The sequence below is a fragment of the Onychostruthus taczanowskii genome, unplaced genomic scaffold, assembly GCF_017590055.1.
Source record: "Onychostruthus taczanowskii isolate IOZ18803 unplaced genomic scaffold, ASM1759005v1 scaffold14, whole genome shotgun sequence".
NCBI classification, from domain to species: Eukaryota; Metazoa; Chordata; class Aves; order Passeriformes; family Passeridae; genus Onychostruthus; species Onychostruthus taczanowskii.
In genome coordinates, this window is record NW_024498573.1 from 5,503,449 (window position 1) to 5,518,391 (window position 14,943).

General features: G+C 43.0%; 1 protein-coding gene across 2 annotated transcripts in view; it reads right to left on the reverse strand.

The window, feature by feature from the left end:
• Positions 1 to 14,943, reverse strand: part of GALNT10 (polypeptide N-acetylgalactosaminyltransferase 10) — an 81,349-nt gene that overhangs the window by 38,869 nt on the left and 27,537 nt on the right. The window contains exons 1-4 of one of the 2 annotated variants that reach the window (XM_041397766.1): positions 12,967 to 13,012; positions 4,368 to 4,470; positions 3,365 to 3,503; positions 145 to 311 (exon numbers count right to left, since the gene is read on the reverse strand). In XM_041397766.1, coding sequence (XP_041253700.1) covers positions 145 to 311; positions 3,365 to 3,474 — 277 coding nt within the window. In that variant the 5' untranslated portion in view covers positions 3,475 to 3,503; positions 4,368 to 4,470; positions 12,967 to 13,012. Of the gene's footprint in view, positions 1 to 144; positions 312 to 3,364; positions 3,504 to 4,367; positions 4,471 to 12,966; positions 13,013 to 14,943 lie in introns of those variants that run through there. The other variant, XM_041397765.1, reaches the window with a different exon arrangement.

A 14,943-nucleotide genomic window follows, 5' to 3' on the forward strand; every position in this document is an offset into this window, starting at 1 on the left:
GCTTTCAAATGCACCAGAGCAAGACTGCCTTGAGCTCTGCTGCTGGCAAATAAAAAACCTCAGGTCATCATACACAAATCTGCAAGTGCAGTGATCCCTCAGGCAGGGAAGGCTGGTGGGGATGTCACACAGAAACCATGCTACCTCTGTCACTGAAGTCATCCACCAGCACGATCTCTGCCACCAGCTCGGGCGGGGAGCGGTTCAGGACGCTGTGCACCGTCCGCAGCAGGGAGGACCAGCCCTCGTTGTGGAACGGGATTATCACGCTGGTGTTCGGCAGCTTCTCCAGGTACAGCTTGTTCTTGCAGCTGGACACAGACAGAGCAAGTCAAAAGGTGCTGCCAGAACACACCAGCCACACCAATAAACACCCAAAACACACCAGCACTTCTGTATTAATTACTAGCAAGCAACTTAGTAAATTTAGCAAACTTATTTACTCCTCAAAATGATGCAGAGGACATTAATTTTCTTGATTTTGAAACAGGCAAACTCTTGCCTTTGTAAGGTTGGTTTCAAGGTAGTTTCATAAATAAAATTCTGCAGTATGAAGTGCAGTGTTTACTTTCCTGCAGGTGTGGCCATTATTGGACTTTACACCTGGTTAAACAGGTTCTAAGCCCACACAGTGACCCAATGTAGTTAAACTCACATTTAGTAGGGGTCAAAAATCTATTCCATCCCTGGAGCCCCCTGTGTCCAGAACAAACCAGTGTGTGCTGGTTGGAGGTGTGTGGAGGGTACCATGACAGTGCCAGCAGGACAAGCTGCCCTGTGCCCAGGAGCAGGGCAGGGAGGTCCCACGCTGTCCCTTGCACAGCCCCCAGGCTGCTGTGCAGGCTGTGCCCTGCCAGTTCCCTGGGAGGCTGTCACTCTGTGCACAATCCCATGCACACAGGAGTAATTCCCTGCCCTGGCCCCCGGAAGGGCAGACAGGAATGAAAGCAGCTCTGGCAGTGGCAGCTTTTTCCTGGTACCTTTCCCAGGGCACAGAGAAGGATGTACCTATGTTATACCAGCTCGATACATCTGTGCCTACAGGAAGTTACTCGGGTGCCTGTGTGAGAGGACAGTAACTTATTCTGGGTGTAATGAATTGTCCTGGGGTGCTGCCAAGAGCCTGCAGGCTGTGGCTGCAATGCACAGATGCAAGATGCAAAGTGAAGCTGCAGGGACTGCTTTCATCCAGCCCTTGGCACTGCCACCCTAACCTTCTTCCAACAGCTACTAGCTACAGTTCTGTTCCAATATGAACCAAGAGCCCTTGAATTGTTTCTAACTCTTCTTAAACTGGAATCCTCATTTTCTGACTCACTTTAACAAGTGGAAAACTTTAGCTATTAAGTTTAACCATTAAGCATGGAGAGAAATTGCTTCCCTCCAGCTACTGTATCTACAATTGCTTTACAAGACCTGCAAAATTAGTATTTAATATTAAAAACCCTAGAGGAGCTTAAAGAAACTGTTATCAGGGGAAGACATGACTGTTGAAACAAACAATTGTATGTGTGCACCAGGCAGATCCAATACATGCTGTGCCCCTAGCTCCCTGAGTCCCACAATTAACAGAAAGCAGAAGTGACACACTGTTTGTTGTATTAAAGTCCACACAAACCATCTCACATATCAGCTGTTGGGGAGAAGCCCAACTGTGGTCCCAAAGCTTAGGGCAAGGCAGATGATGCATTTTTCCCCAGCACACCTTCTCCTCACACTCCTCACTGCATATAACAAGCTCTAAAACAAAGCTCCATTCCTTCTGGAATGTTCTTTATGGACTTGTAACTTTATGGCTTGGTCTCAGCCTAACTTTGTTATAAACTGCCCTCCTCAACCTCTCCAGTAACACAAACCATACAATTTCATGTACATCTTTTTTAATGGGCACAGAGAATGCACAGAAGATCCTTCCAGTGGTGAATTCCTTCCCTGCACATCCCACTATGGGTAACCTGCTCCCTGCCCAGCTAATCCCAGCACCCACTGGGCCCATGCTGTTTATCCACTCCTCAAGGCCCCCACAGCCACAGTTTGCTCTGCTGGGGGAAAGGATTTGTCAAGCAACAAGCAAACCACTGTAGCAGCACCATTAATCACAGCTTAAAGTCATTGGTGTCCCTTCACTTATTACACTTCACTTATTAATTTTATCTGGAACTGGAGTTAGAAGTTTCATATTTCACAAAAGTTTAAATAGCAGAATTAGCAACACTGAGTTAGCAATTTCAGGAAACACTGGAGCATGTGAGGTAACACATTAAACCCACAGATAACAAAATACTGATATTATGTGATGTTTAAGTTCCCAGAGCCCAAGGCAGACCCTGTAAATGGAGGCCAGGTAGAATTTAGATTAGCAAACTCAAACTGTATTTCCTAAAACTTGAGCATGGGCTGCTCCACAAACATCTTCAGTTACCTAATTTATCACTATGTTTAAACATTTCAGCTGCAAGCCTAAAATATTTATGGAGCTACACTCACTACTTTTTTATGTGTTTATATTGAGAGGGATGTCAAGCCAGTGTATTTGATTAGTTTGGTGTGACAGTTGAAGAGGTAATGTATCAATTGTGCAGTCAACAAATTATAAAACCTGACTTCTGGAACTTGTATCTTGTGAATAAAGTAGATGTTGAATTCAGATTTACTAAAATGTGATAAATACAGCTTTACAAAAAAGAATGTTAGATTCATATATCTAACAATGCTTTCAGATTAAGAACCTCACAAACAGTATTTAAAAACCTCTCAGCTTTGTATAAACAAGGGCTAAGTCCTAGCTGATGCACTTTTTCAAGAGAAAAACTTCTGGCTTGACCAAAATCCACTTCAACATCATCCTACAGCATAATGTCCAAAACCAGATGATCCCTACAGTCAGTATTCAATTGGAACTCATTTCTACTTGTAAATCCTGATGAGGCTGCTTTTATGAGGAAGATGTCCACAAAAATAATCCATAAACCTGGTAAAACTCTTCATACATAGCTGAGTGAAGCTACTCACATCTTTTTCTGCTCCTGAGTATTACATGGTCATTTCCAGCTAGTGGCCAACATAAGTGGAATCTCTGGGTTACATTAAAGATTTCTTCTGAGCAGGGTTGCCAGTTTGTGGTAATTTTAAGTCTTTTGAAATCAAAAAACTATTTTTCCCCCAGAATTTGATCTCTTCTATTTCCCACTAAAATTACTGTACACTGTCCTTTATTAAGGAAATACCAGGAGCCAGCTGTACAAAGACTGGATTTTATGAACAAAGGTACAAGAGTCCATAATAAAAAAGAACACATTCCTGCAGAGGTGGTAATTTAGGGCTTGCAAAGCTTCACTCCTAGAAATGCAAACTGTATACTCACTTTGGATGCCTGATGTCTGGAAGGGAACGATTCAGAGAAATTTTATCACTCACAAAGATATTAAAGCCATTTTCCCTGTATGCCTGGTCCACTCGTTCTGCATCAGTCATTGGGTAAGGTTTTCCCTGTTCTCCATTTCCTGTGGATAGACAGAAAGTAAATACAGATCATTGCTGCTAATTAGCGCTTAACAGGCCAGAAACTAATCCATATAGCAGAAAAAAAGAGCATCTTATAGTCCTTTGAACATTACTTTATGAGTTTTGTGCTCTGTGTCATTTAGCACCAGGTCAACCACGTCAATTTAACACTTTTATCTGATAAGCAGTTTTGCTACAAACCACTCAGCTGTTCAAATCCAAGGTAAAAGTCTTCCTCCTTACACCAGAAACAGATGAAGGGGTTTTGGAAATGCTGTGGAAGACCTACAGAATGCCTTTTGTTTCACAGTGGGAAGAATCCATGTGGTTTGACTATCTCAGCACTGTTGGAATTCTCAGCACAGATGGATTTGTGCTCCTGCAGTGAGGGGCAGAGCCCTTGCAAGCACATCACTGTAAAGCTGTGGCATGCAAAATGGGCCTTATTTGCAATGCAAGACAAACCCCAGAATTATGGAATGGACTTGCATGAATGTTGCAGTCCAGAACGTTTTTCTTATTCTTCCTTTCTCAATTTCCCATTTTTGGGAGAGGTACACACACACTTTTTTGAGGGAGGGGGGTAAATTTTTTAAAAATAAATTTTTCACCTGTCATAAAACCACCAAGATTTAAGTGTTACATTTGCACCTCAAAATAGTTATTGTGGATTTGAGGAAAAAGGAATTTAACTGGGATTAACACAGTTAAAAGATTAACAGATTAATTGGCTTTAATGCTGCATCATGTCACCAACATCACCTTGACCCTAAAGTTGAACATGTTGTTCTACACTCAGCCTACCAAAAAAAAAATCAAAGCTACAATCTGTATTAAAGCATTTTAATAGCAATCTTACATACCCACACGCTCAGAGTCCCTCCTTATAGCTTCTTTGTTATGCCAGTCCTTTTTCCTCTGTCCATCAGCAAAGTAAAGGTCTTTCTTTTGCCTCACGTATGGTGCCTTTTAAACAAAAAATTGGATATATAATAAATACACAACAAATGAAACCTTTCCTCAGCAGCCTCCCCTTCCTGTAAGAGGAAATTAAACATCTCCCTTAAGGTAAGATCATCACAAGCAAGTAGCTTTTAGCCTGAAAGGGGTGAGGGAGGAAGTGAGTTTTGCTTGTCTCAGAACTTTATCTGTGTCTGTTAAGTGATATTTTTCCAGGCACCATCACATATGCAGAACATTATTTCTTAATCAGAGAATCTATTAAAAACTCCCATTTTCATTTTGAGAACATCCAATACATCTTACAGCCTTTTTGTTAATTAAATAGGATGTACTAGGAGACCTACTGCAGGATCATTATTAATGAGATGCTACCACACCTGAATAAAATCAAAATAAGATTTAAAAGGTCATTTATTAAGACTCTTGCTGCTGAACCCAATTAGAGATTCTATTTCATTATGTTGTTCCTGAAATTCAAGCCACGGGTGCTTTGAAAACAAGTCAGCAAACGAAGATCCCCAGTAATCCAACGTCTCCAGCTCACCTCTGACTGCACAGGATGGATTCTCACATTTGCTGAAGGGAAGAGAAGTCATGAGAGGCACTGCAAAAGCCTTATTGATTCACATCATGCAGGGGAAGGCAAGTGCAGCCCCAGAGCAGCTGAGCTGGTGAAAAACCACACACTCCTGTCATGCAAGGGCTCACCTCAACTCGCCAAACATAAGTATCAAATTGATTTGCTTAACCTGCCTTGTGGTTTTCCAGCTGTCCCATTAAACACCACTGTCCTTCTGTGAATTCCTGACTGGTGATAATGCCACCCCTCCTAATCATTCCTACTAAATAACCCACGCTAGAGCACACTGCCATCCTGTAACATTTTTGCCTCTGTTTTGCAAGAACAATTCTTTGTCAGGCCAGCTCACTGACCAGTCTCCTCCTCTGCCAGGAAAAGTCCTGGAAAGCTCTCACAGGCCAGAGCATCTTCTTGCCAGGAGAATTTTGCCAACTTTCTGAGCACTAGCCTTCTGCACAAGTGTAGCGGGCACAGGAACAACTGGCAGGTCTGAAATCTCTGTATTTTAGGTCTCTTTTGTCTCTTGTTTATAGTGTTCTGGACTGAATGCACACACCAGGAGAATCACTGACAATGCCACTGTCACTCCTGCCATTTGCTGGGATTAAACATGTGAAAACCCCTTAAAAGCAGTTGCTGTGAAAACCCCACCCACCACTGCAGTGGAGAGCATGGCCAGAGTGTCCAGGGACTGGATCCAGAAGGAAGAATACACAGTGCAACTCTGAACATCACAACACCCACTGCACTTGTGGGAGCCCAGCACCCCAAGTCACACCCATACAAAGTGAGCAGGGAACTGAGGCAACCTGGAGAAAAAGAGGAAAACTCAGACCCACCAGCAAACAGACGTCCAATCTGTGTAACAGAGCGTTGCTAAGAGTGCTTAAATCTCATCTCTTTCTGGGACTTAGGCAACTTAAAACTAGAATTGCAGAGGCACCTCCCTTCCCTCTGAACACATCCATGGAAAACACCAGTCCATTGCTGCAGTACCCATGGGGATGCTCTGTGTGCTGCTTTTGGCTGGGTAGAGTTAATTTTCTGCACAGGAGCTGGTGTGGGGCTGTGACTTGGCTTTGTGCTGGGAAGTGTTGATAAAACAGGGATGTTTTTGTTGCTGCTGGGCAGGGCTTACCCAGAGTCAAGGTTTTTTTGCTTTGCACTCTGAGAGGAAGGAGGCATGGGAGGTTGGGAGGGGACACAGCCAGGAGAGCTGACCCCAGGGACATCCCAGACCATGTGGTGTCACCCTCAGTACATAAAGCTGGGGGAAGGAGGGGGGAAGCAGGGTTTTTTGGAGTGATGACATTTATCTTCCCTGCTTTCCTGGGGAAGGCTGAACACCTGCCAGCCCGGGGTAAGTGGGGAATGGATTCCCTGGTTTGTTTTGCTTTGTGGGGTTTTTGCTTTACTTTTTCAACTCTTTATCACAACCCATGAGTTTTCTCACTTCTAGCTCTGCCAGTTCTCATCCCCACCCCACGGCGGGGGTGAGCTGCCAGCTGGGACACAACCACGACACACTCCTTCTGAAACACACTGGATCTGGAGCTGTCCTCCACAACAGCCCCGGGAGAGAAGTTGGAAATACACTACAAAGCATTCACACCAACATCTCCAGAACCCTCTGAGGGAGGCCACAGCACTGGGCTGGTTCTGGAGGAGCATCTCTCACCATTACAGAGCTGTCCCACCACAGCAGCAGCCTAAAAGCCATTAAAAAGCACTTGCAGCCATCCCTGCTCAGCGCGTGCAGCCCCAGGCTCTGGGCTGGACTGATCCTTGTGTTTGTGTGCTCAGTGTAGGATAACGTGCACAGGGAAGTAAATTTTCTGCACAGCTTCAAGCCATTCTTCAGAAGGGTCAGCAATGTGCATGTAAACATCCTCAGAGCAAGCAACAACCTAATGCAAGCAATTTAAACCCTGAGATAGAGGGAAAGCAGGCAGCAGCACACCATCCTCCAGGGCTGTTAAAATAAAGGAAAACAAAACCAGAAAAAAAAAAAAATTCAGAGACTGCCACTGCATTACCCACTGCAGCAACCAGGCAGATGGGATGGTAGAAAGTCAAGCACATAGATCTATTTCTCTCAGTCAGAGAAAAATTTACACACAAAAGCATCTGTGTGCTGGGTTAAGCTAACCCTGTCAGGGCCACACATGTCAGTAATTTGTACACTTTAAGCATGAGGGAAAACTATGAAGCACACACATCAGTTATTCAGACCTCTCTGAACTGCAGTGTGGGACTTCAGAGGTGCACAGAGTGAGAGTTATTGATCCTGAAGTGCTGGGAACAGGCTCTGCACAGCTCTCACTCTGGAGACTTACAAGGATCAACACTTCTTCATGTTGGCACTGACAAAATGAAATGAGGACTGTGCAGGGTGAGTCATTATCAGCCCCTCTGCCTGCATTGCTCATGGTGCTTCTGCCCTGTACAGCTAACACCAACCTGTCTTATTCACACAGGACAAACACAACATGAACCTCTGCTGGATCAACATAAACCTCCAAGTGGCTTTTAGAATCCTGAAGGGCAGACACAGTTCCAGGTCATGGCAGACATGCTGCATTCTGCAGCTTTTTTTGGTCTTTGGCAGAGAAGTTACCTTAGTTCATCCAACACTGGAGTCCTCCATTACATTTAATTCAGCTTGGGTAAATGTTAAGAGGTTAGAATATTTCTTACTGTATCCCTTGCAAGCAAACATACAATGCTTACACTGGTTCTGCAGGTCACTGTTAAAACACCATAACTGAAAAGTCTGCTGTGAGTCACTGACAAGTTCTGTCAACAGTGTCTAAACACTAATTTTGAAGTGACTTGCAGTGCTAGAAAAGGAATATCAGTGTCTTTGCCTCGGTGACCTTGCCAGCCCTCACCATGCACACAGCCCTGGAGGGAAGGTGTAGCTGCAGCAGCCAGATCAGCATCGTATTTCTGGTTAAAAACCCCACTTTCAACACCAACTTAATTTCAGCAGACCACCAAAAAAAGTCTGTGTGAACTATAAAACATTTGCCTTCCCCTTCCTTGACTGCAGTTCTCATGCCATCACTATCAGCAGAGCTGTGTGTAAAGTTACAGGCACGATGCCACCATGAGGGAGGATGTGCCCAAATGTCCTCAAAGTCCCTCTCACTGGGAAAATGGGCAGGTTGCTGACACTGATGTGATTTTGGAAGCTCTTTTCCTTCTTTCTTGCTTCCCCCCACCCCCCCTCTTTGTAAAAGATGTCTGAGGCTCTAGAAATCCAGACACAGCATACAGGGACCAGAATGTTGCTTTTTTTAGTGGTTCCTTCAGGGATGCTGCATGGGATTTGACTCAATTATGCAAATTACATAACTTGATGATACTCCTTCAACAAATGCTCTAGACTGTGATATCAGAGCAATCTGCAAAACACAGCAACTTTCCTAGGACTGATTTTTCCTTTAACTCTTAAACAAGCATCTCATTTATGGGGAGTTATGTCATATATGTAATGCTGTATTTCATCTCAATTTACACTCTCATCCTAATTTCTCATTAACTCTAACTGCATAGCAGGAGGTAGAACATTTTTGTCAAAACCCTCCACCACATCCCCCCCTTATGTGCATTTTACCTGTGGAATGCAGTGACCATTGTTTGAACATTGGAGCTGTCAATTCTGTATGGTTAGGGTAAATTCACATTATGGACACGGATTTCTATCCCTATAAAAGAGGTCAGCAATTTTCACTTCTGCTCTGTGTTAGCTTCCCATTTTGCAAAAATATTACTTTTTTTTTAAATGGTCAATTGTAAACATGACATAAACAGCAGATTTTAAAGTGTGAAGGTTTCATTATGATCATCCAGTCAGGCTATGTAAGTGCACCAACCATTGAATTCCATCCAGTAGCTCCTCCAACAAACCCATAAGTTCTATTTCAGCTCAAGCACATTTTCCTTCCCTTAAGAACTGAAAATTGTTTACCACTAAGGAGTGATTACTTCTCCAGCAATATCTTAAACTGTTCTCCTGCCTGTTTCCAGCTTTCATTTTTTAAAAACTGAAAATGAACTAAAGTAGAAAGGCATATTAAGCAATACATTGAAAATGGATTTAGACAGATTGCTGTAAATAAGCCCCTTCTGTTGTCTACCACACTGTTACTTAACACGCAGCCAAAGCAATTGATCAGCGTTCAAACGCCAAATGCACAAAAACAGAATTTTAATTTTTTGTTTAATCACTATTTAGTGCGCCTGGCTGCAGCCAAAATAAAAAAAGAAAAGAAGTGCGGATCGAAACATAAGCCAAGAGTTTTCTACACATGAGGAAAAGAGATTTGCTGAAGCATTTCTGTTCACCATAATACTGTAAAGATCGCAAACCCTCTTCAAACATTTGTTCTGCTGATTTATTATTTTCTTTCAAACCAAGGAGCTATAATCAGACCCATGATTTTTGGAGACAGTGTCAAACAGGGCATCTGCTTCACCCCAGACCTCTTCATTTATCCCAGCACCTCAGCAAGTCTGTCTTGCACTTACATCCTCCAAGAAGATGTTGCAGATGCCAAAATAATTCAAGAAAAATAAGAGGGAAAGGGAAAGCAGCAAATAAGAACCATTCCTCTATTTATTAAAGGAACTCACAACCTGAGGTGAACTCAGTGGAACACTCAAGAGCACACACCTGGGAACAACCCAGCTGTCACATTCTGTGACATGGCAGAGCAGAAAGAGAAAACATCTACAGACAGATTCTTTCCATTCTTCCAAAACCTGCAGTACCTGAGGTGTTTCAGGAAGCAAAATGAGAGGGAAGCCAGATCTAGCAGAAAACAGGAGGAATCCTCCCTCTCACTGCAGCAAGCTCAGGTTTTAATGATCGTGGGGCCATCCATGCCAAAAGTAAGTAACCCTTTCATAAATAAATAGATAGCAAGTGTTATTGCACCATGAAGAAATTAAATTCTTTTTTTGGTTTGTCAGAGCTCCATCAGCAAGTGTTGAACAACAAACTGGTACAGCACTCACGCAGCACAAACAGACTCCATCCTTTTTACTGGCAGGAAAACAGCTGAGACTTTCAGATGAGCTAATGAAAAATAAAAATATCACCAACATCAGCTGGAGGCTGCTCCTGGGTCAGGAAGCTGATCATAACCTCAGTCAATCACAGCTCCTCGTTTACTGGAACAGGAGTCAGCACACTACTGGAAAAAAGGCTGCTAAAAGCCTGTTGTGCAATCTACCCAAGTGTTTTGAAAAGGTTAATTTTTGAAGCTATTTCAGTCCATAAAAAATTTAAAAGGTACATTAACATAATTCATACCTTCAACATTTCAGGAACTATTATAAGGCAACGCAGGACTAAATGGTATCCCATCATGCAGAATTTTTAAGTGCTTTCAAAGACAAAAAAGCCAAGTTCATCTTCATAGCTTGTTGGGACTCACATCCAAGCAACAGGTTTGAACCAGACCTGAATTTTTCCTGCAGAATACTATACCTTGGCCATCGTTTTCTTTCCCACTTGTAACACCAGTAATACTGAGCTTCAGATTTCTGCTTTGTTTTTGAGGAGGCCAGGCTCTGGAGCATGGAAATATCCTGATTCCTTCAGCAGTGGAGCCTGAGATAACTGTGGGCACTCCTGGATCAGTCCTTACCCCGTGTCAGAGAACGAAACCACAGCTGGACCAGAACCAGCTGAAGGGATCAGTGCAGAAGGGCACAAAGCAGAGCCTTCTGTGCAGGGACATTTGAGAGCTGTAGAGTTATTGAAGAATATGTTTCTTGCAGAACACCAGCTCCTCCGTGGATGGGACAGCCTGCTGCTTTCAGCTGACTCTGCTTTTTAATGCAGTAAGTTTTTTGGATCAAGTGCTAGAACAGTACTTGTTTGAAATTAAACCCCCCCCTCCCTTTAAATTCCTTCGGTTAACAAGTTTTATTCAACATCAACTCATCAACTGCTGAAAATCCCTTAGCATAAAAAACAAATTCATCTTGCAAAAAGTCCTGGATCATCAGTGGATTAAAGTCTGCAGACATCAGCTGAGGACAGTGATACAACATCCAGCTTAGTCATCTGTCTCTCCAAACACCTCACACTTTGTTCTTTGCTTACCTTTAGATATAATATTATATCCTGACTAATTCAGGACTGCAGAGGCACAGCACCTTCTAAGGTCAGCACAGAGCACCAAGCAGCAGTTTTGTGATGTCTGCTGTTCTGAACTCTCTGTTTGACTAATTCAGGACTGCAGAGGCACAGCACCTTCTAAGGTCAGCACAGAGCACCAAGCAGCATTTCCTTCCCTGAATTTAAGCACATCTTGTGACAGCACAGCAGTTTCAGTCTCAGACTTTCCTTTCAGCTGTTAAAACCCCAGCTGGCCTAGTTTTAGAATTCATGTGCCCACAACAGCTTTCTCATCTTTTCTGCTCACTAGAACGTTTACAGCCCTTTCCATCTACAGAACTGCTCCACCTCCCACTCTGAGCCTGTCTCAGGAATCTGCTGAACACTGTGGAATAAGCTCCTGCAGGCATTTAGCTGGGCTAAACCACCTTGTTTTCCCCTCAAGCAATAGGAGCATTTCTTTGACCTTGCTCTAAAATACAGCAACACCTATAAAATTCCCAAAGAGTATCTCATGCCGTGGCTAGCCTCTGGTTGATGGAGACAATCCCCTCCTCACCTTGCCTGAGGTACAACAGCAGGAGGGGCTTGGACAACAAACACACAAAATGAAGATGCAGACAAAAGTAATATCTCAACTGCCATTCTAAATAAGATCAGACTTCCCACCCCTCCCACCTTCCTTTTCTGCTGGAAACATAAAACTAGATGAGCTCTCCCAAGGAACCAGGGCACATTTAGTGTTTTATCACACGTCCAAGAGCTGGTTTTGGACTGCAGCTCCTGGCAGAAGCTACGGGCATAAAATCCAGAGAGATGCACTTTGCTTTCCACAGAATCTAGTGCTAGCTGAAGCTGTCTTAAATACAGCCTTACATTCACAGAAGGAGGGAGCAAGCTGGTGTGGAGACCAGTTTGAGAAGTGACCATCTGAAGCAGAACGTGGCACGTGTCTGCAGGTACCCACAGTCCATTTAACTCAGCTGAACAGCCCACAAGGTGTAGTGGCTTCCTACAAGGGCAAACTCTGGAGCATTGTTTCTGAAATCTGACTTTCCAGGAAGACTTACAGATTATGCTGCACATGCAAAAATAGGCAAATAATCTGTATTAAGATTTAGTAAAAATGCAGGACACAAAACCTATTAATTCCATCATTTTTGTGAATTCCCTGTACTCGAGCTATGAACTCCAGATCAGATTAGAGGAATGTTAAGCCAATCAAGGACTGCTCAGATGAACACAACTTCCAAACATTTGATACACAAGCATAGAAGCACACCCTGTATAATATTAGCAGAAATCTCATTAAAAATACATCAAAATGAGCATCCAGAATATCCTCAAGATAGAAATACTACACAGAGGTGAAATTCCCAGCACTCAACCAATACAAGATGACAATTCAGGTGGTGCTGCACATAGGTGGACCTGACAAATGTGTGACTGCAAATTTTCCTTTTTCAGTTTACAGGAATAAATATACAGCATTTTTAACTCTTTGAATGATAAAACATGATAAATTGTGCCTTTCATTCAGTGGAATTCACCTGATTGTGTCCTTGGGAAACCCTGGTATAAGTCCTGGTATAAACTGGCACAACTGGTATGAAAAGAGAAATCAAATTATATATAAAAAAAAAAGATAAGGTTGCTAATGCTCCAATAGTCTTTGAAGCAAGGACAGGACAAAATCTAGCTGCTAGACATGCAAAAGAAGAATTCTAAATACTTTCCACAGAGACAGACATTTCAAGAGAAAAACACTTTCATTTTGGTGACTTACCAGTGTGCAAAGTATACTACCAGGACACTCTGCACTTTGTGATAAAGGCACAGGCGAGACTGCACTAGAACATGTTTTCTGAGGTAAGATGAGCGAGGCAGTTTGAAAGCTTGCCAACAGTTATAGTTCATAATAGTAAACAGAAATGCTCAGGATTTTGCCCAAAAAAGCAGGCAGAGCACCATAAGGCATCCATAAGCCTGACAGAGCTGCTGCAGTCTGCAACAGCTGACAGTGTAGATCAGATATTTACCTTTCCTCATGGAAACTGGGCTGCTGCCAAACTTACTCGAACAAAATTCAAGGGCACATTATGGAAGGTTTGATGCCGGGTGAGGGGCAAAGATTTGTCAGCAAGATCAGTACACTGGCTTCAGAAAGGTTAATACTGCTCTTCTGAAATCTTCAAAAAGGTAAAAAAACCCCAGTGTTCAGCGCTATGGAAAAATATATTCAAGCCATACAAAACCTACGTGACAGATATGACTCAAAAACTGGAATGAGAACTGTAGCTGCCACTTTGTTGTGTGCCAGGTACTGAGAATGTGTTTTATGTCAGCACAGTGCTTCCCACAGCAAGCTGCATATCATGCTTAGAAACTGTTTCTTTGAATTTTGAAAGCTACTAGGAAAAAAAAAAAAAAAATCTGTATTTTAGGTTTTTTCCCTTGAGCCTTGACCCATCATTAGGAGTTACACATAAAATTAATGAAGTATCTCTAGCCAGATATTAGAGAGGAGGCACAATCTGACTGTCATCTGTGGAAGAGAGACCCAAAACCAGAGGATGGCAGAACATCTATGAACAGCATCCACCAACACAGGAATGATCCCCAGACCTGCTCTGCCAGCTCACCTTGCTCAGCAGAGCACGACTGCAGCTTAACCCTAAACTGTCCCTGGAAAGGCAGGTGGCACAATAAATACTCAGCCAAAAGGCATCAAGAGGTCTACAGATATTTTCAGAGTGCACTCTTCCCCCATTTATCTCCTGCTACCAGGAACAATTAGCCTGCCTACATAACACACACACCTTGAACCAAATAGTTCCTGCTAATGCCAATAAAGCAAAAGGAACCACAAGCATTTTTCTGTTTGATTTTCCACTCTTCAGACAGTACCTTCAGAGCTGACACTGCTCACTTGCCTTGCAGACATTGTGAAATCAACAACCACTCTGACAGCTTTAGTTTAGGGAAAAAAAAATCATTTTTTTAAATAAACTTTTACTATTACTACAGGTGGTGCTCCAAAACAGGTTTGCTGCCTGATTCCCACCAACAGCATCACTCTCAGCACAGCTTTTTCTTAGCAGCAATACCACAATTTTCTGGCTTTCATCAACAGAATACTCCTATTTCCCTTTTAGCTATTTAAAGATTTTAAAGTGAATCCCTTACCACCTTCCTGGCAAACTTGATGCTTCCTGACAGTGTTATGTTAAATGTTAAACTGAAAACATCAGCACTGAAAAGAAACATTTAACAGGGCTCTTCTTCCCAAGGAGTTATTTAACTGTTGCTCACCCAGCAAAAGCACAAATTCCCAAATTCTCAAAAATCAGAGTTATTGCACAAAAATCCCAAATTCAATCATCAACCTCTTCTAGGAGACAAAGTCACCACTGATGGGTGGCAAAAATGACACAGAGAACACACATATCACACAATTATGGCCTAAAAAACCCACCAGGAACCACTCAGGGTAGGATATCACATGGACAAGTGCTGAGCACCTCAAAAATAACTTGCATTTAGAGTAATCTCCAGCGGCCTCTCAGCAGTCAAAAGCTGAGGTGCCAAGCACACGTACCCAGCGAGGGAGAGCGTCTGGCACCCTCTCCCCAGGGAAAGCTGGCAGAGCTCCCTGCAGCACTCCTGTTCCTGGGCACCGTGTGTGCATCATCTCCTCACACTTCCCAAGTTTCATACTCCTCTCCCAAGCAAGCTGCTCACGAGGCTTCACTCCATCCCTTTC